Source organism: Haliotis cracherodii, unplaced genomic scaffold (genome assembly GCF_022045235.1).
Source record: "Haliotis cracherodii isolate W230 unplaced genomic scaffold, xgHalCrac1.p SCAF_1, whole genome shotgun sequence".
NCBI lineage: Eukaryota > Metazoa > Mollusca > Gastropoda > Lepetellida > Haliotidae > Haliotis > Haliotis cracherodii.
Genome location: NW_027266264.1, coordinates 45,894,922 through 45,917,945, shown reverse-complemented (window position 1 = coordinate 45,917,945; position 23,024 = coordinate 45,894,922). Strand labels below are relative to the sequence as shown.

The window sequence follows — 23,024 nt, the reverse complement described above, 5'->3', positions numbered from 1 at the left end:
AATAGGGGTAGTATTCTTAGAATTATTAACAGTGATAACTATTGTTCGATTTCTGAGGGGGAGAATAAATCCCTTATAACACGCTTCGAAGCGAAAGACCGCACGCTGTTTTCTGAGACAATGAAAGTCATGTGACATAGCATAAGTTAACCTCAGCTCAACCGAACAGCTGTTTTCTATCCATTTTGAATTTGTTTTGATTTTTTTGCAAAGGCGGCTTAACTGGCAGATTGGTAAGATAAATTCTTTGCAGCAGGATCACTCTGTTTGTGGTATAAAACCAAACACAGTACTCATAAATCCCGATGCTACATGATACTGCTACAACTTATATTCTTATGAATCTTGATTTTAGCTGACCCGATGTTGAGATTCACCTTTTATTTAACATACAGTAGCTTCACATAAGCCAGGGCATTCATTATTTAGAATTTCCCACCCAAAATCTAACTTTTATGAAATGGAACAACATGACATTCCGCTCCTGCTCCTTGAAGACATCACAACAAAACAAACACCAATATTAGTAAATATTTTGGCTTTAATTTCCGACAAAAGTGGTCACATTATGTACACAATCCTAAGTGAATATAATATGTATATACAAAAATAAATAGTAGGTACACTGCTCTTGACTACACCAGACTTATCACTACACACATACAGCAGAGAGCATAGCTCCAGCTTGGGACTACATTGTATTGTGTTGTCATGACGACATGGCACTTGCTTGTTTGTCTCCATGGGAGAAAATATATACACCAGTGTTATAGGTAAGTGTTTATACCTGTACTACTTATGTATTTCATGTTTCTGTCAGTGCTTCTAAATGAAATCATTCACTAGTTCTTGACCACCAACTGCCCTCGGCCCTATATCTTCTTCTGCCTAACACAAACTGGCCAAACTAAACTCAGACATGGTGGGGACTCCTAAACTTTGATCTAACGTATCAGGAGATACTTCATGTACTTCATGACAGAGCACCCCTCTATCCAATGCTAGCATTCAGACAACCACAGAAGTAACATGTCCACACAGACTGACATACGCTGACACTGCAGGATGAAAATAGACACCAACTGTGTTTTACTCGTAAACAAGCTTTGTGAACATTTCAGTTCCAGATATTATCATTTGTGAGGATTCGACAAAGAAATAGCCTCCAGCAGCATTCCGAGTGAAGAGACAAATATAGTTATAGCAAGAAGGTTCATCATCTAAAGAATGTTCTCTGTTAAGGAAGCCGGTAAATATTACCAAGAATAAAATAATAACTCAAATTTCAATTATTTTTGCTTTAGGTGTCTATAACATTTGAAGAGAATCATGAATGGATGACGAAATGAAGACATAAATGATGAAATAACCCATCTAAATGGATTCCTGATAGTCCGTAAGCAAGTCTTGCAATAGCGTTGTTTTTAGGAGTAAGTTCATGGAGCTAGTTGTACAATGTTAGTCCTGTTGCTTGCACACGACCTGTCACCCACTAGAGTCACCTGAAGGTGATCAGCGAATATCACTTGAAAATAAATGTACCGGTATTTGATTCCCACTGTTGCAACTTGCTTGGAAGTTATAGCCGCTCTTGAATTATTTCAAAATACTTTCAATGAAATACAAAATATAACAATAACACATTGAAATGCATTGCAGTGCATTGAGAAAAAAACATGTAACATTCACAAACCTGAAAAAGTGGTCAGTAAAATATGGTGTTGTTTGGAGGCTTATCCTGTAATACTGTTGGGTCCCGGGGAGCTGCCATAGTTGAGATGTGCCGATATGATGGTATGATAGGACTAGATTGCAAAGACACAAATACATTGCTTCGGTTTGATAGTAGGCATTTAAGTGATCTGTGGAATGGAGAAAAGGTTACTTTAGGTGTTATTTACCTTGGAAATTATGTTTTTAAGTTGACATTTAACAATCGACCTTCACAAAATAAAATATGTTTAAATAGAAAACTCGCCATAACAGCCACTGAAACCCAATTGTTCAGGGTTGCAACCTCTACAACAGACACAGTGTGGAGAGAGCAGAATGTTTTCATTGAAAGCTAAAGACTGTATGCCTGCACCAACAGATGAAGGTGAGTAACATATTGATTGAAATAAAACGTGTACATTTCGTGTTAAGATGGTGTTGACATGGGTAGTTTGAATGTACTTCATTACAAGGCTTTACCAGGAATAGGTACCATAGGTACTGACCAGGACTGTGTTGTAATGGTGAAACATTACCAAAGTATGCCCACTTATTGTGTCAAAAAAATCCTGTTAAGTTTCAAAGTGATGTTCTACTAACATTACCAGAAGGTTGCTTAAAACAATCGGAATATGTAATTCAGGATTCTGCTCTGGTTTGAGCGCCACATACACTGTTCCATCCTCCTCGGGAACCAGAACTTGATGGAGAGATTGTCATGACATCCCTGCACCCACTGGGGCATCCTATATGAGAGGGCACAGGCCAGGCAACGAACCATATGTTGTCCTGCTGGTAGTTGGAACATCTCGTCTATCAAACCTGTCTTAACGAAAACATGGCACATCCCTCATAGTCCATGGAATAAACAGATGAAGACAGTACCAAGCAATCTGTGACATCATAGCAAAATATGCCTGCCATCATTACTGACTTGCTTGACGGTGGCAATTTTCAAATCTGCTACGGTTAGACAATTTGTTGATTTGCCAGATGGAAGAATGTTTCAATTGCTGATGAATGCCGTTTAGGTTTGGTCGTGTTGTATCTGCGACACGTGTGGCAGCACCTCTCACGGAAGTCTTTCACACGACACATCTTCAACATGCCGACAATGCTGCAGTACCGTGACATGTCCTGACAACCTGCAAGCAGGGAGAAGGCTATCAACATCAAGAGATGGAGGTTAAATCGTTAATTGTTTTTCTTGTCTTCTTATTTTGCGATCCATATCTTTTGCTAAAGTGACCAAAATGATAAAAATGTACAGACATTTTAAAGGTATATCTTGAACGATTCCTTTCTTGTCACTTTTTTCTTGAATTGTTTTTCTAAGCAATCTGACCAACCTTTAGGCATATTGCTAGGCATGATATAAAACATAGACTTGATATATACTACATTTTCTTTTGATGAAAAGAAACAACAATTGTAGATAGAAATAACAAATAAATATTAGTACAGGGCTCCAACTAACACATGATGTTTGGTCGGAATTGAGATGGATCATAGTTGTGAAATAATATGCTCTCTCAGTAGCTACGGCCCTGTTGACGCAGGCATTCTATTTCACCTCCCTTGAGGTGAAGTCTATCGAAACATTGTATATCAGATTTTGAAATCAGTTCAATGACTATTAACCAGAACTTACTGCTCTGACACTTTCTTGGGGCACATGGCTTCTTCACGGATGGTCGGGGTTTCCTCTTGCAGGTGGACCAGGCTGGAGCCCTTGTCTTCCTCCACACACAGGTCAGCATCCGAGTCTTGAAACCCTCCTTAGCACAGAAGGGCTGACACTAAACATACAGATGCGATAGCTACAGAATACCATCAGGGAGTAGAATCGTCCGAAATCAGAAGGGAGATTAGCCGCACTATCATATATGGTACATATTTAAGGATGAGCATTGTGATATATGTTTCAGTAACTGGGTACAACAGCTGGCGACTCACTTCAGTCCATGCTGACGTCTGCCACATGGACATGCAGTCCAGCTTGACACACTCCTGCTTGTGATCGGGCTTGTCGTCTGCCTGACACACCTCCAGGGGAGCTACAGTCCCGTTACTGTACACACAGTCCACGGCCCGCTTTCTCTGTGCGAATCCGTCTCGAAGACAGTTGTTGATTGAGCACTGCAAGGAATGGACTACTTTACACTAAAGACAGAAGATGTACACCTGATGATAGACAAGTGACATCCTGACTAACTTCATGATATCCATGAAGACTCTTCCGATGAAATGCACAGTGGAACCATTTGACTTTTATGTGTATTACATGTTATGGTGATATCATATATTGTATTATTTGAAGAACGGGTTTGGTGTGGTGTATAGGGCTAAGACACAGTTTAAGTTTCTATACATGCTGGAGTCTCTAAGTGTATGTGTTCATTTGTTGCATAATGTGCGTGTGCGCGTTTGTTGTACAGTGTGCGTGTGGCGTTTGATGTATAACGTGCGTGCATTTGTTGTATAACTTCTCATCAGCAATATTCCAGCTAAATGACAACGACCTGTACAGACTGGACAAGACCATCCAGTGATCAATATTGTGAGCAATGATCTACGCTGATGGGGTATGATGACATGCCATCATTCAAGTCCCCGAACCTGACCACCCGATCAGCATAGGTTGCTGGTTGCAAATTCTAACCTAGAATCCCCTTGGGGTAAGTCCATAAGAGGCATTTTACCATTGATTACCAAACATATCTACTCATTGTGCGAATAGCTGACTTGACTGTCAATGTCAATACACGTTAAACAAGCAACTGTATTCTTAAGTGACATTGTCTGTGATGTAACACCAGATTTACCTTGGACCATTTTGCAGACTTCCAGAGGGGACAATCAGCTTGCAGAGAACATTTCCGCACTGCCTCAGGTTTGGTTGATCCCCATTTTATACACTCTCTGTCTGGTAGGATTTTGACATATTTGTATGTGACGCGGGCACACATTACGTCACGACGCTGGTTTCCAGAACCGCACGTGACAGAGCAAGGCGACCACTCGCCTGTGGTGAACACCAGCTTTTTGGATGTATTCAATTGAGGATCGCTCACTAAACCATTGTCAGTAATACGAGCTTCGGATACAATGTCCGATTCTGGCTTCAGGACTAAATTCTGTAACTTTGCCTTCTCCCCTAAATATTTCTTCATCTCCTTTGCCTTCTTCTGAGCAGCAGACTTTGTCTGGAACTCTATAATGATGTCAGCACTTTCAAGCCCAGCCATACAAGTGTAGGTGCCAGCATCGGTACTTGGATTGGCTCTCTTAATCTTCAGGTTTCCCATGAAGGTTGTCCTCACCCGTCCAGCCATAGGTATCAGCTTAAAACCTTTGCTCCAGAAGAGAAGGCGCCGATGATAGTTCTTAACTGGACACCTGACGGTCACAGACTGGCCAGGAAGGAGAACCAATCGACCTCCAACTGTGACCTTGACCCGTTTTGACCTTTTGAACTGTATAAAGGTGTAGTTCTCAGACTTGATGACAGGTGATGTAGATGCTCCTGGAAAGCATTCGCTTATTTGACATTCTCGAGTTGTCATTGGACGAGGACCCATGCACTCAGTGTCGGCAACCATGACCTTGTGACCCCGGAATGGAGCTTTGGTACAATACGCTCGTCGGGTCTGGACGCCTGGTCCACACGTCACTGTACACTGTGGAATTAACAACACACTAAAGGTAAGACTGGTAACATTGATGCATCATCATCACATGTGGTTCACTCATCAGAACTAGAACCCACACTATTAAACACAAGTCTTCTCAGTATTGATAAACACATTGACTGTGATTATGATCTCTGATAACATCTCTGATAATATATATGTTGAGGATCCAGCTTTATCTAACACAGAAATATGAGATGATCTTAACATGCCTTTCACTGTTCAGGAAGTTCTTATGTGTTTACAGAATTTGAAAAATTATCTCAAGGGCCTCACGATAAGAGGGTGTCTGAAATCAGCAGGACGTTATAGTATCCCTATTTTAAAAACAATTTTCAACAGAATTTTTCATATCCCTTCCTCTTGAAATTGTCAAGGCACGTTAACAGTCACTAAGAACACAAACATTCACGTGAAGGTGGTCTTGCAGAGTGAATGAGAATGTGGTGATTGCAGGGATTGTCTGTGGGTGACTGCTTACCTCAGTCCAGTTCCCTGTCTGCCATTGTGCTGGACAGAACTGGGTATTACAGCTCTGCTCTGAGATAGGAATAGGGTCGGGGCACCGGTAGTCGGGAATAGTCTTGGTCATCTCGGATCCGATATCCTGGACACACTGGACAGTGCGTCGCTGGACGCCACCCCCACAGTCAGCAGTACAGGGGCCATGCTCCCCGGTAGACCACCTGCATGGAAAGTTACACACGTGGAAGTAATGGAGAAATCAGGAGCATCAGGCTGATTCCGGGAAGTAGAATCAACAGATTCGAGTTTAATGACACGTTATTGCTGCTGTATGATTTTGCTATAATTTTGCATAATGACCTGTTGTTGCGTCGCTTTTACGTGTTTACAAATGCACGTTCAGAAAGTACCCGTAAAGATGCGGGTTAGAACTGGTCTTCAGCAACCCATGCTTGTCTTCTAAGAGACCTATTGAAGATTCGGGGTAGAATAGATCTTCAGCAACCCATCAACTATGCTTGTCGTATATAGAAACGACTAACGGGATCGGGTGGTCAGGGTCGCTGACTTGGTTGATGCATGTCATTGTATCACAATTGCGCATGTCGATGCTCATAATGTCAATCACTGGATTGTCTTGTCCAGAATCGATTATTTACAGACCGCTGTCAAGTATCTGAAATATTGCTGCGTTAAAGAACAAACAAACAAACACGTTCAGAATTACCAGTGAATATCTGGCTCAGAATCAACTGCAACAGCAATAGCCTGATGTATTATTAGTAACTTTTACTCTATTAATAACAGTCTACCGAACTATCACACATCTGATCCTACCTGGGCGGACAAGGCACATCATTACAGCTCCTGACCTTGGTGGTAGGCTTGATGAGGTGCAGACAGTTAGACGCGGACACGATGGCGCCGTTCTTCTCCCTCACGCACTCCAGTCTAGTTCTCTGGGTACCTGAGCAGGAGCAAGAGGAATTCAGTGTTGTGACAATGGTGTCTGACAACAGTCTAGGTGCATTCAAGATGCGATGATAGAATCTGTTCATCACCAAAAAGTGTCATGAAAACTAGATATATCTGAGGGAAAGAATTTAGGATCGGAATGTACATATTTACGCATTACCTGTAGCCTTTAATACATGATACTCTACTGTTGATAATTTGTTTGTTTTACAAGCTCTTCGTTCTAAATATTTGTGCAAAACCAGAGGTTGCTTTCATTGTGTATTTATTGATTTTAAAAATAGCTTTTGACTATGTTAATAGGAAAACAATGATGTATTAACTTATTACTAAAGTCATGGTAAAATGTCTGTACTTTTAAAAAACCATGTATGCATCAATCAGCGCATGTATGAAGGTCAATAATGAACGAATGTACTGCTTTACAACATCCTCCAGTGAACGACAAGGTTTCGTTTGAAGTCTGTTGTTGTTTATATTTTTCATAAATGAACTTGCTATAGAGCTGCAAAATAGTTGTCAACATGGAATATTTGTAACACAAGAAATAATGGACATTATGCTCCTTCTCTTTGCTGATGATGTTGTAATTATTTCCAATTCTGTAAACGGCTTGCCAAAACAGTTAAATGTTCTTTAACTACTACACACCAGTGATAATAGATTGATGCAGTGAAGACTATTAAACGAGTCACCATTCACCTCGCAGACAGCTCTGAGTACACGTGGAGTAGTTCCCAAGCTCCCATCGGAAGGTTTCGTCTGGACTGAAGATCTCGTTAAATCCTGTGACCCCTGGAGAGACCTCCGTTTCCCGACATGCTTGTAGAACACACACTTCTTTCGCGGATGGCTTCTTGCCTGTGGGAGGTGAATTGATAAAGGCATGTTCAGAAAAGAATAGGTACTTGCATAAGGTAGGACATTTTCCTTTACAAACAACACAAGAACACACAAGCCATTAAAAAGAATATTCTAGTGTTTAATTCTTGTTTTTGATATGAGCGTAAATCTGTGTAGTTACTTTCCAGGGTGGGAATGTCAGTAGCTGCTGTTCTAAGCATATAGTAACCACCCGCCTTGCTGCTGTTCTAACCATAAAACAACCATCCGCCTTGCTGCTGTTCTTACCATATAGCAACCACCCGTACATGCTGCTGTTCTAACCACATAACAACCACCCGCCTTGCTGCTGTTCTAACCATATAGCAACCACCCGCCTTGCTGCTGTTCTAACCATATAGCAACCACCCGTACAGGCTGCTGTTCTAACCATATAGTAACCACCCGTACATGCTGCTGTTCTAACCATATAACAACCACCCGTCTTGGTGCTGTTCTAACCATATAACAACCACCCGCCTTGCTGCTGTTCTAACCATATAGCAACCACCCGTACATGCTGCTGTTCTAACCATATAACAACCACCCGTACATGCTGCTGTTCTTACCATATAACAACCACCCGTCTTGCTGCTGTTCTAACCATATAGCAACCACCCGTACAGGCTGCTGTTCTAACCATATAGCAACCACCCGTACATGCTGCTGTTCTTACCATATAACAACCACCCGTACATGCTGCTGTTCTTACCATATAACAACCACCCGCCTTGCTGCTGTTCTAACCATATAGCAACCACCCGTACAGGCTGCTGTTCTAACCATATAGTAACCACCCGTACATGCTGCTGTTCTAACCATATAACAACCACCCGTCTTGCTGCTGTTCTAACCATATAACAACCACCCGCCTTGCTGCTGTTCTAACCATATAACAACCACCCGTACATGCTGCTGTTCTAACCATATAGCAACCACCCGTACATGCTGCTGTTCTAACCATATAACAACCACCCGCCTTGCTGCTGTTCTAACCATATAGCAACCACCCGTACATGCTGCTGTTCTAACCATATAGCAACCACCCGTACATGCTGCTGTTCTAACCATATAACAACCACCCGCCTTGCTGCTGTTCTTATCATATAGCATCCACCCGTACATGATGCTGTTCTAACCATATAACAACCACCCGTACAGGCTGCTGTTCTAACCATATAACAACCACTCGTACATGCTGCTGTTCTAACCATATAACAACCACCCGCCTTGCTGCTGTTCTTATCATATAGCATCCACCCGTACATGATGCTGTTCTAACCATATAACAACCACCCGTACAGGCTGCTGTTCTAACCATATAACAACCACTCGTACATGCTGCTGTTCTAACCATATAACAACCACCCGCCTTGCTGCTGTTCTTATCATATAGCATCCACCCGTACATGATGCTGTTCTAACCATATAACAACCACCCGTACAGGCTGCTGTTCTAACCATATAGCAACCACCCGTACAGGCTGCTGTTCTAACCATATAGCAACCACCCGTACATGCTGCTGTTCTAACCATATAACAACCACCCGCCTTGCTGCTGTTCTTATCATGTAGCATCCACCCGTACATGATGCTGTTCTAACCATATAACAACCACCCGTACAGGCTGCTGTTCTAACCATATAACAACCACTCGTACATGCTGTTGTTCTGAGCCACTTAGAAACCATGCACCTACTGTAGCACTCCGAGTCAGGGACCGCTTCCACCTTGCCGGAGATGTCGAAGTAGACCTTACACTTGACCGTCCGTGTCCGCACCCCTCTCCCACACGTCACACTGCACACACTCCAGTCCCCCGCCAGGAATCTGCAAACAATAAGTTCACGTAGCCGGTATGGAAAGTTTCCCCTTGAACAAATCCTGAATCTGTTAGGCCAATTAAATAGGACCGAGAAAGATCATTGGTATACGTAGCGCAAATGTGGAAGAGAATTATACGCGTATATCAGTTGTACACCTTACACGTCTCTATGGATTTGGCATTTGGGGATGCCACCTATTGACTTTGGCCTCCGAGACCACCAGACTTGTCATCAATGGACAGATGGCATGAAGTCAGTCATGTCCGCCTTTGTGTACTACGAACTGACAACAATGCACTAGATTTGAAAAAAAAACCGCCTCGATCTTTACAGTAATCAGGTTCCGAAAAACCGCCATATAGGGTGTGACTGAATGCCCCCAAACAATGATGCCCAAACCACGTGGACGCCTTCAATTGTCTGTTAGTGCTGTATCAGGCGATCCGCTGGGCTCCTTTTTGTGCCTTCAATTCAACAACTCTGTGGCGGGTTAACTATCTACAGTTTCATCGTCAATGTTAAAACGTGATTCCACCATATGGCAACTCATATTTTCATTTGTTTGTAGATAAAAGGTAAATATATTAAAGTACAGGGAGCAAAAAGATTGCATGTGGCCCACACTCCCTGCTGGAAGCCCAACATGGTTGAAGTTTGCACTTCATCTAGCCAATATGACACCTACTTCTACTAGAGAACTGCACGCGTCATACCCTGCAATACACTAGATCAACTCTCGACCACATACCTGGGTGTGAGTGGTCTCCCCTCATTTTTTCTTGTTTTGAAGGGGTTGAGAGACTGAAGACCCACCTCCCCACGCCTCCAGTCTGCAAACATTGTAACGTCAATATCAGTCACGATTCTGAATTCATTCACATGGAAGTTTATACTTGTAACACCAGCATCTTGCTTCACAAAGTCACCTCTGTCACACCCGTAAAAAACCACGCCAGGTAACACACACACTCCAACATGTCTATAATATTCTACCATTTGTCACACTTGTATTACATAACTGATAGTATACCTGCAACACACCTGTAACATACTGCAACCTATAACACACCTGTAACATACTGCAATCTATGACACCTGTAACATACTGCAACCTATAACGCACAAGTAACATATTACAAACTATGACACACCTGTAACATACTACAACCTATAATACCTGTAACATACTACAACCTATAACACACCTGTAATCTACTACAACCTATAACACACCTGTAACATACTGCAACTTATAACACACCTGTAACATTCTGCAATCTATAACACACCTGTAACATACTGCAACCTATAACACACCTGTAACGTACTGCAACTTATAACACACCTGTAACATTCTGCAATCTATACCACACCTGTTACATACTGCAACTTATAACACACCTGTAACATTCTGCAATCTATAACACACCGATACATACTAACACCTACCTTCGGATCTCCCTAGTTATTACTGAACTTTCAAATCAATAGAGCGAGCGAGTGAGTGAGTTGGGTTTAACGCCGCTTTTAACAATATTCCAGTTATATCGCGGCATGTCAGCTTAATGTGTGAGGAAAGCCACATTCAACCTATAACACGCCTGTAATATACTGCAACCTATAACACACCTGTAACATACTTAAACCTATAACACATCTGTAACATACTTCAACCTATAACACATCTGTAACATACTGCAACCTATAACACACCGGAAACATACTACAACATATAGAACCTGTAACATACAATCCATAACACACCTTTAACATACTACAACCTATAACACGCCTGTAACATACTACAATCTATAACACACCTGTAACATACTGCAACCTATAACACGCCTGTAACATACTACAATCTATAACACACCTGTAACATACTGCAATTTATCACACACCGTTAACATACTAACACCTACCTTCAGATCTCCCTAGTTATTATTGAAGTTTCAAATCAATAGCGTCAGTGAATGTGTTGGGTTTAATGCCGCTTTTAACAATATTCCAGTTATATCGCGGCGTGTCAGCTTAATGTGGGAGGAAAGCCCGAAGTGATGCAGGTCTCAGACGTTTAATACTTCGGTGAAACCCAGGAGCACGGGTATGGTGCTTACAAACTTAATCGGGGCGAACCGGGATTCGAACACACAATCATGGGTTTCAGGCGTGGCCAAGGGACGCAACTCTGCACACCGAACCGCGGGGCCTTAGATTCTGGGCCACTCGTGCCCCCTCAAATCAATAGAATCAGCATTTATGGATAAATATAATTTTCTGATTTGTTTACACGGTATGGATTATCCAAATGACATAGATCTAGAAGGGCAATTGTATTTAATTATTTTTTTGGAGTACAACGCTGTGAAAGACAGTTGTGAAAGTTATAATGAAGTAAATGTGTTCAAGGCAAATTCAAAGCAGCGGCTTGAAGCGCAGATTACTTGAGATGCGCGGAGAAGGCGAGGTACAAAATACACTGAGGTATACAAAGCGTGGCTACTTCACCTTGCAATTAGAATACATATACGGAGTAAACAAACCATTATTGTTTCCTACTGACTAACCATAGTTCGTGGACTAAGACTAGAAGTTGGTGGAGAACAGCCACGGTCTAGAAACGGGTGGCTATGGGTACGGGAGATCTAGAAGCCATGCCTCGCCTGCTGGCCGACATGTCACCCCAACCATTAGTTAACACATACCAACAGAATTAGTCTCACTTCAGGATAGGTATTACCAGATGCAACCCCAGTCTGTGTACATCTTAGAGAACGACAGCATGCAAACCACCTGTACTTCAGCGAGTTGTTACACAACAACATACATTACTACCTCTGTACTTCTAGATATTTGAATCTCCGATCCAAACAAACTACTGCATAGGCGGATCTAGAGAAAGGATTTTGATATTTTGGACCCCTCCCTTTTAAAAATGCTGGATCCGCCCTTGTAGTGAAATAAAAAGGGTGGGTGAACAAGATCAGAAAGAACAGAGTAATGATTTAGTGTTTAACTTATACCCCTGCCATTAAAACATAATAGCGTTCACAGTAATTACAATGGCTGCTGGGTCTTCTTTCCGAAAGTTATTGAAGCAACATCGCTGCTAGCAGACGACTACATCTTGTAAGAGCGAGCAATGGTCGTCACTAATATACCATACCCTTGTGGACAGATTACAGTTCGGTGCATGGTTAAAATCAAGTCATGCAAAGCCTATATATGAGGTGTTCATGCAGTTAGCTACTCTCACCGTCGCTCTGGTAACTGTCTGGGCCGCCTTAAATACAAAACATCCACAAAATACCATCTACATGTGTAGGTGTTAGACCAGATGGACGTCACCTGACGTTGTGTTAGCTCCACGCAGAAGTCACTGTGAGATATTTTAGAAGGCTATATTTGTGCGGTTTATACTTCGTGTTATATATAGTTGTGGATTTGTGAGTAGATTAGTAGCTTCCCCCGTGGAAAGGTTGTATATTAGATTGTGGATATACAAATGCAGATAATGACAATTCTTCATAGCACCATATGGAGGTTTAGTGTTACAACGTTCTCCAAGAGACAGAGTGTTACGTAGCAATGAATATACTGAATAATGGACTTTATCCCATTGGGCCACAGTTTATTTAATCAAAGCAAGTCGAACAAGGGTCACGCGAAAATAGGATACAGTTTTAAATCATGCTCCACAACATGAAACAGGAACGCGGTGAAACGAAGTCCAAACTCGTTCATATGCATCAGTGCACTGTGCTGAAACAAAACGTGTGTCGGTCACACGCGGACATCACATACCTCTGTATTGGCTGCACGACACACCGGTGTCACACGTGACTCGTGTGGGGGGCTTGTTCCATGTGGAGCATCTACCCCTCCCTTGGTGCTTACAGATGACGTTTCGGTACTTGTACCCGACCCCACACGTCACAGGACACTACAACACAGACAATGTCAACTGTACCCTATCGCTAACTTCAAAGTATTGGTTAGAAAGCCAACTGCGAACCAATGCCATTTACATATTCCCAACATACATTGTGGAACATAAGATGTCAAAATGTTCTCACCGGCGACCAGACCCCCGTCAGCCAGAGAATCTGCTTCTTGTCGGCTGAACACGCCCTCAGGGTACACTTGACGGACACGTCCTTGGGACGGATGGAGTTCCGACACATACTGTCTGCCACGACGTCGTAAGTTTGGGTATTTTTACACTTGGATATCATCTTCTGGTGTCCTGTCTAGACAAACACAGATAGTGTACCTGGCTGGTGTGAGGGATGGCTACAACATTTATAGTAGGTCATGGAGTCTGGGTAGCTGGGGGAAGGGAAGGTGCTGTTTGTAGGGAAGATGCTGTCTACGATTATGATTGTACTACATACAACAAACTAAACTGGAATTGGAATGAGCTGTGCGATTAAGCATGGACTAGGTTATTGTTTTTTTCTCAAATCTGTGTTCTAAATAAAAATAAATGAGAAGATCGTTCAAAGAATAATGTGTGGATCCTATGCATCAGGTACAAAATGGTAACATTGCAATCCAAATATCCGTGTTGTATAGGTGCGATCAGTATAAAGGATGACACAAGTCAGTTTACCTACACCACACGTCACGGAGCAGGGCACCCAGTTCACTTCCCATTGGTAGCGGGACTTGGTTCGGGCCGAACCCTGCTTGCAGCTGGTCCCGTCGCCGTCACACACACCGCAGACATCCAGCACCGTCCCAGATCCAGCTATGTCGTCACAGCCAACGTCCTGGGAGTCAAACAAAACAAATACGTTCAATCAATCCCGGTACTATTTAGGAGAAAAAACATGTGTTTGCGGATTGCGGTTTTATTTGTTTCAAATGTTTAAATCCGGTCACCGAATATTCAATAACACCCTTCAAATCCGAAAACACGATGTTAATCGAATTTGTAAACCACTAATATTAACGACGTCGTTTTCAAATTAAATTTCCGGGCACTGAATACTGAACAAACCCGCAAGTCTGAACATGATTATAACGTTTGCCTCCTAATTACAGTAAACTACGATTATAACGAACACGCTTATAACGAACTGACGGATATAACGAACTTACTTTTTAGTCCCGACTATTTGCTGTAGTTATGCTGTATATATGCTTATAACGAACTACGGTTATAACGAACGAAAAATAGTAGTCCCTTTGAGTTCGTTATAACCGTAGTTTACTGTATATTAAATAAGATAAAGCAGCGATGACTTCACCATACTCTTGCACGTATTCGATCAACTCACCAGACATTTACCAGCTATGCATACACTGTTGTTGCCGCAGTCCGTCCCGTCGTCAACGGTATCGTTTAACTTGACAGTGACCTTGTCCTCAGTGACGGCACTCCTACAGATAAGGGCGCAGGGTGTTTGTGGTTTGTGAGCCGGAATCCATGAATACAGAGAGCCGCGAAATGGAATATTGTTGTAGCGACCACATTGCTCCTCTCGGGGGGTTGACCCGTCCTTCATACACTTCTGAAACATTTAATTGGAATTGGGTTTTTTCAATCGTGACATTTTTGGCAATCGTGCTAAATGTTGGTAATAAAATTTGGGTATACGAGCATTTACAGACCCCGGTGCTTTCAAATCATTTAATTCGCCGACCCACCCTCGACTCACCTGTCGATTACAGACCCTGTATTTAACGGACGTGTTGCAGACGCCCCCCTCCTCACACCCACTCTTGCTGAGTCCGCCTCCACACTGTCGACTGCAGGTGCTCCAGACATCCTTGGCCTCGGATAGGACAAGCAACTATGAAGAAAGGTGTGTATATGTATTGTCCTGCTACTCTTACAGAAATGTCCGGTTGAGACGTACGTAAATGACAGAGGCCTTCTCCTTGGCACAAAAAAAATAAATAAAGAGAATTAACACGGTACACCTCGTTGGCACAACCATTTTAACCGTGAGATTGCCCCTCTATTCTGCTATTCGTACAGAGACACCAGGATGAGATGTACGTATAGACAGAGGCATACTCCTTGACCTAAGAATCAACTTTAAGAAACATCCTTCTAACCCCCGTCCGTGTCTGTGGAACCGCCAGTGCGCCGTAAATATATAGAAGCGGCAATAAAATCTGCACAAACACACACACACACACGCACAGCGCAGATTGAATGTGAGCAGGTTCACGTCCACTTCCAGCTGCTTTAGCTACCGTTTTACTACTAACAACGTTACGCCAGAAACCAATTTATGAAATCGAGCAATTCTATTTATATATCTCTTTAAAGTAAGCTAACTATACATTAAGCGTGCATCTAATGTTAGATGTCCGTTTAATGATGCTATTTACAATTGCTTTCTTCTGAGGCACGTGCTTCAGCAGCCAAATACACATCCCATCACCAGCTTCATCAACATATCATCTACATTGCATAACATAGTACACCATAAGAACCAAAGGTAACCTGTTACACATACCGCCTACATGCCGGCGATGTTAACAACCTCTCATGTTGACAGCGTGTATTTATGTTGTGAGTGGGTACTAGCACCGTATCGGGGGCGGGCATCTAACCAAGAACAAGTGCCCTCCTATCACCATGTGTACGTACATTGGAACTTGTTGGGGACAGACTGAGTACTGGCGAAGGATAGTGAGAGAGGGCGGTGAGGGAGAGAAGGGGGGGGGCGGTAGTGGGGGGAGGGGTGGTAAAGGGGTCGACGGGGGAGGTCCCGAGGGGCTGTAAATTTGTTTCTGTCCGGTTTTCTCTATATAGCGTTTGTAAGTGGAGTAGGAAATTACTCAAAAAAATTTTCGCTCTCTATCAACACGTTTTCAAAATAATTTGAGAAACCATTTTTCCAACTAATGACCAAAAATGTTCCCGAGAGGTATTGCCCTTGGGTGAAGGAAATACTAGTATATATACGGCTGTAACCTGGCATGTGTGTTGTGTAACTACAGTTTGTCTTTCTATAACGACACGTCGGTCCCTGTGGCCTCCCCCTGAATTAGGGCGCCATTAAAGTCCATCCTAAAGTGTGGAAATAATCCAAGCGAGATTGCGTGTGACATGAACACGGCGTAAGCCGAGATGAACACCTTTGTATCGCTACCCGTGGCTAACAAGTCCACCTCGCGTCTTCCGCCAACCAAGGCCAGAGTAAAATACACTGATGTCGACTTTGACACATGAGGTCTGGGATAGGTCGCTGAAGCCGCGTTGTGTCATCCCATTGTTCACACTGGAAACAGTCTTGCAGCTGTTTTCATATCTGCTTGGCCGAGAGAACAAACATACAGTTGAGACTAAGCTTTCTTCAGGCTTTTCGCACCTGTAACAGACAATTGCGTTACACGTGGCGAAATGTCATCAACGAATACCGATTGTGTTCAGGTGAAATTGAGCTTAACGTCGCTTTCAAGATTATTGCACTTATAGCGACGGCTTGAACTATGCCTGTTTATGGTTTTCATAAGCAAGACTTAATTCTTCCCTCGCTTTCTGTGCTCTGTCCTCAGCCTGTATGTTTTCTTGTTGTTTATTCTCGGGGCACCGGGGAAACAGTCGCAACAATCCAGCGGCGCAACAGTTCTTTGTGCAGAGTTGCGCCTTCCACGTGTATAAGGATCATATGTTCGCCTTGATTATGATCCTTGGTTTGTCAGCACCATACCTCAGTTGTATTAATATTTGTTTGTTTGTTTGTTGGATTGGGCCGCAATCGGCAATATTCCAGCTATATGACGGCGTTCTGTAAATAATCGAGTCTGAACCAGACAATCCAGTGACTGACACCATGAGCATCGATCCACGCAATTGGGATACGATGACATGCATCAACCAAGTCAGCCAGCCTGACCACCCGATCCGGTTGTCGCCTCTTACGACAAGCAAGACCAATTATAATCCGGATCTTCACGGGTTTCGTATTAATAGCACGTTATACCTAAGTGATATTATAAAATACAAGTTTATATCTCAGTCTAAGTATCGATAACATATTATATCCCAGTGTCATTATAGATAACAGATTATACCTGTGTCATTATAGATAACAGATCACACCACAGTGTCATGATTTTAGAAAACAGATTATACCTCAGTGTCAAGATGATGACAGATTATACCTCAGTGTCATTACAGACAATAAATAATACCTCAGGGTGTATTAATTACAGATTAAACCAGTGTATCGTAAAGTGACCGATTTTATCTCAGCGTCATAGAGATGATAGATGAAACATTACTGTCTGGTATATAACAATATTATGCCGTGTTGTATAGATAATACATTACTGTCTGATATAAAACAGATTATACCGTGTTGTATAGATAATACATTACTGTCTGGTATATAACAATATTATATCGTGTTGTATAGACAATACATTATTGTCTGGCATATAACAATATTATACCGCGTTGTATAGATAAATAAATACATTACTGTCTGGTATACAACAATATTATACCGTGTTGTAAAGATAAAAAATTACTGTCTGGTATCTAACAATATAATACCGCGTTGTATAGATAAATACATTACTGTCTGGTATACAACAATATAATACCGTGTTGTAGAGATAAAACATTACTGTCTCATATAAAACAGATTATACCGTGTTGTATAGATAATACATTAATGTCTACTATATAACAATATTATATCGTGTTGTAGAGATAAATACATTACTGTCTGGTATACAACAATATTATACCGTGTTGTAGAGATAAAACATTACTGTCTGATATAAAACAGATTATACCGTGCTGTATAGATAATACATTAATTTCTAGTATATAACAATATTATACCGTGTTGTGAAGATAATACATTACTGTCTGGTATATAACAATATTATATCGTGTTGTATAGACAATACATTATTGTCTGGCATATAACAATATTATACCGCGTTGTATAGATAATACATTACTGTCTGGTTTACAACAATATTATACCGTGTTGTAGAGATAAAACATTACTGTCTGGTATCTAACTATATTATACCGTGTTGTATAGATAATACATTATTGTCTGATGTAAAACAGATTATACCGTGTTGTAGAGATAAATACATTACTGTCTGGTATACAACAATATTATACCGTGTTGTAGAGATAAAACATTACTGTATGATATAAAACAGATTATACCTTGTTGTATAGATAATACATTATTTTCTGGTATATAACAATACAATACCGTGTTGTATAGATAATACATTACTGTCTGGTATATAACAATAGCATACCGTGTTCTATAGATAATACATTATTGTCTGGTATATAGCAATACTATACCGTGTTGTATAGATAATACATTACTGTCTGGTATATTACAATATCATACCGTGTTGTATAGATAATACATTACTGTCCGATATATTACAATATTATTACCGTGTTGTATAGATAATACATTATTGTCTGGTATATAACAATATTTTACCGTTTTGTATAGATAATACATAATTTAATGTCTGGTATATAACAATATCATGACGTGTTGTATAGATAATACAATACTGTCTGGTATATAACAATACTATACCGTGTTGTAGAGATAATACATTACTGTCTGGTATATAACAATATTATACCGTGTTGTATAGATAATACATTACTGTCTGGTATATAACATTATTATACCGTGTTGTATAGATAATATGTTACAGTCTGATATAAAACAGATTATACCTCAGTGTCGGATAACAGAATATACCCCTGTGTCGCAAAATACCTCGGCGTCATGTAGATAATGGATCATACAAAGCAGACTGATATCACATTCTTCTCAGTGTCGTATAAATAATAGAATATTCCCTACCGTCGTAAATATAACAGAGTATACCTGAGTGTCGCAGATTGATACTGAATGGTCTCGCGTACAATAGATAATATGTTTGCGTTCACAGTTTAATTCTCAGATGACAATGGGTGGATCCAGTGTTGTGCTGTCTGTGTGGACGCGTGGCTAATTGTAGATAGTGAACAAGCTTCCTTAACGGGAAACACATGCAGTAGGCGCCAGTAGAAGCAAACTCACCCAGTGTCAACCAGCGTCTGGTTCTGTACACGCCACAGCGTGAGAAGCAAAGTGCCTCGATATCATGAAGGTGTTTTGTGTTTGTAGTAACGTATGCTGTCTGTGTCTACTCACAACTGACAAGTCGACCTTCTACACTACCCCACGTTCATGCAGCACCACGCAACACAAATGCCACGGCAAACAAGACACAGCTGATCAGTGAAAGCCGACAATGTCCAAATTAATGCTACAGTGTCCTTTGAAAATAGCCGTTATCGTGTGGCCATGGCCCCAGACACAATCGTCATATGTCCTACTCCCCTGTATACACAGGACTGTACTAACGGCAGTCAAGCGATAGGAAATGCATGTTCTGTACCTTGGGCGAAGTGCGCTATTATTCTGAGCACAACTAAACAGAACCAGAATAAGAGTAAAGAAAACAAAATTAATACCGATACATACACATACTGTCTGATTCTAAATGGAGATATGTGTCTTGGTTGGCCAGAACCATGGTTTCATTGCAAGCTCGAGGGCCCCGCGCAGGTATCACGACCATACGCCCTCTCTGTGGACACACACCAAGACGTTTATCTTGCAGTGCCAGAGATCTATAATTAACACAATGTAGGTTCTGTCTATAGCGAGTATCAAATACAGAAAGGTGCTTTTTCTGAAACTTTCGACCGCCTCCGTGGCCTAGTGGATAGACCGTCTCCCGGGAGATTGATAAATCGGCGGAACGATCCGAGTCATACCAAAAGACGTTAAAAGATAGTACTTGTTGTTACCCTACAGTGTGTGTAGGTATACCCTTACCTTCTGTAGCGCATCAGAGATAACGTGCTGTATGTATATAGTCTCACGATTCACGGATGCAAGAGGCCAATCTCAGGGAACATCAGTTGTTTGTGTGAAACAAACCTGCCTTGGCGTGCATCGTTCCAGCGTTAGCTGATACTTGGTGTGGCTCACAGATGATGTGTCAGCACGTATCTGTATCCCAGTCGTGTAAACACAAGTGTCTACTTGCTATAGTCTGTCTTACAGACCCTGATAAAAAATTTATATCAAATACAGCCCATGCAAGTCTATAGTGTTTGGCAAGTCTAGATCACTCCAGTATCATGAAAATGAAGAGAGTCACTGGGCTCCTTTTTATTATATTTTTATTAAGATAACTGAACAACTGTTTTTATGTACGATATGTTCATTTCAGAGACTAGATTTTAGTCTATACTTGCTACAGTGTCTGAACTTAGTCTGAACGGTTCCCCAGTCAAGTGCACCTGTCTGCCGGCAGCTTGAGGGGACACCATGGATGGTAACAGGATGGGGACACACAGATGGGGATGGATCAGACAGCATTGAGACCGTACGAGGACACAAAGATGGGGATGGATCAGATAGCTTTGAGACCGTACGAGGACACACAGATGGGGATGGATCAGACAGCATGGAGACGATACGAGGACACACAGATGGGGTTGGATCAGACAGTATGGTGACAGTACGAGGACACACAGATGGGGATGGATCAGACAGCATGGAGACAGTACGAGGACACACATATGGGGATGGATCAGACAGCATGGAGACAGTGCGAGGACACACATATGGGGATGGATCAGATAACATGGAGACAGTACGAGGACACACAGATGTGGATGGATCAGACAGCATGGAGACAGTACGAGGACACACAGACGGGGATGGATCAGACAGCATGGAGACAGTACGAGGACACACAGACGGGGTTGGATCAGACAGTATGGTGACAGTACGAGGACACACAGATGGGGTTGGATCAGACAGTATGGTGACAGTACGAGGACTTACTAGATATACACAGAATAACCCTTTATTAGCGGTTACACGCTACATGTAGCTGATGTTTGCGAACCAGCGTTACCATGGATGACTTTTGAAAACATACTTCATTTCAACTAACAAACAAAAATTAAACCATGAAATAGGGGGTCTGTAATGTTCTGGATAAATGGTTCTCTTTGAAGTCAAACAAATTCAAAGTTGCCTGTCATTACATATTACAATGGACAGTATTTCCCCAACCCCGGAGCGGGAATGTTACAGAAACACCACAAGGGTAATTCTATTCAAGGTGAAAGGTTAACTCAAACGGATTGCCCGTGCGAGATCATTTCCTTTCGTTGGGCTATTAAACAACCAGGAACCACGACCAACGTGTGTTACACGCAATAGAACAACAAATTAAGCCATTACTGTGGAATTCCACACCACGCGTGTGCAACGAACATCAAATGTGTGACGTTGGGAGAACCTGGCTGGATAACGTGGCTGACTACAGGTTCCGAATTGTAGATGCCCCAGTGTAATTACGCTCAGCCAGCAATGCCCATACCTTGGATGCTGGTTCACGTTCTTGAAGAAACATAGTGATGTACCACTCGACTTGCTCCACTAAACGTAATAAACTAACTCTCAGAATTTGATATCCAATTAGTTTTCCGGGAACTCGCCAGTCAGTGTTGTGTTTATCAACACTTGTAAATATAAGGGCATGTACTGTTGTGAATGTTGGCGACGTGGAAGCGAGAGCCGGCATCAATGTCCACGATGTTCTCTGTGAAATGTAGTTGTGTTTTGTGTACATGGCCTTACGTTGATCATACCAGCTTTAACCTTGAGTGAATGTATCACCCCTCTATTTAGAAACTTGGACAACAAAGGGAGGTAATGTTGATACTTATTTGGCTATACTCAATTTCCACTACGACTTCACTGTCATCCGCGGGACAAAGGGACACGGTATGCACACAGCATGGCTTTTTCTTTGGAGATATATTTTGTTTACTATATGTCCACAAATGCACTTTATTATCAATCGTATCTGCCATCCACTCTAAAACACGAACATCTCCTTATGGACCCATGATGATCCGGGTTAGAAGTTATCTTCAGGTACCCATCATTGTCGTAAGAGGCGACTAACGAGATCGGGTGGTCTGACTTGGTTGGTGCATATCATCGTACCCCAGTTGCGCAGATCTATATGCTCATGGTGTCAATCACGGGATTGTCTGGTACAGGGTCAATTATGTGCCGACTGCCGTCATATATCTGGAATATTGCTGAGTGCGGCGTTAGACAACAAACAAACAAACTCTGCATACCCCACAGTAATGTGTTCATAATATCCCCTAGCCAAGGTCAGACTATCTTTCAAGGAAAGGATCCTCCATCAAATAGTGTGCCTCTTATCTGAATGACATACAGCCAACCAATGAAGTGATCTATCTCCCCACACACTCTATGACAGGACATGCAATGGAGGAAACTACTCTGAGCCGTAATCTAACCTAATTAGCCAACTGGCAATCTCACTACACCTTCGTTGTCCAAACCCACAATGTTTCTGTGTTTAGACAGGGTGAGATATCAGAAAGAAACGT

General features: G+C 41.9%; 1 protein-coding gene across 5 annotated transcripts in view; it reads right to left on the bottom strand.

Annotated features, from left to right (window-relative positions):
- Positions 1-523: 523 nt before the first annotated feature.
- The window catches only part of LOC139478354 (protein madd-4-like), a 47,604-nt gene continuing 25,103 nt past the window's right edge, over positions 524-23,024 (bottom strand). The window contains exons 2-16 of one of the 5 annotated variants that reach the window (XM_071260800.1): positions 15,220-15,354; positions 14,839-15,072; positions 14,169-14,328; positions 13,633-13,802; positions 13,361-13,499; positions 12,813-12,839; positions 10,302-10,383; positions 9,427-9,557; positions 7,548-7,706; positions 6,708-6,837; positions 5,887-6,091; positions 4,539-5,393; positions 3,670-3,852; positions 3,365-3,512; positions 524-2,858 (exon numbers count right to left, since the gene is read on the bottom strand). In XM_071260800.1, coding sequence (XP_071116901.1) covers positions 2,683-2,858; positions 3,365-3,512; positions 3,670-3,852; positions 4,539-5,393; positions 5,887-6,091; positions 6,708-6,837; positions 7,548-7,706; positions 9,427-9,557; positions 10,302-10,383; positions 12,813-12,839; positions 13,361-13,499; positions 13,633-13,802; positions 14,169-14,328; positions 14,839-15,072; positions 15,220-15,354 — 2,934 coding nt within the window. In that variant the 3' untranslated portion in view covers positions 524-2,682. Of the gene's footprint in view, positions 2,859-3,364; positions 3,513-3,669; positions 3,853-4,538; positions 5,394-5,886; positions 6,092-6,707; positions 6,838-7,547; positions 7,707-9,426; positions 9,558-10,301; positions 10,384-12,812; positions 12,840-13,360; positions 13,500-13,632; positions 13,807-14,168; positions 14,329-14,838; positions 15,073-15,219; positions 15,355-23,024 lie in introns of those variants that run through there. The other 4 variants (XM_071260794.1, XM_071260807.1, XM_071260818.1 and 1 more) reach the window with 4 other exon arrangements.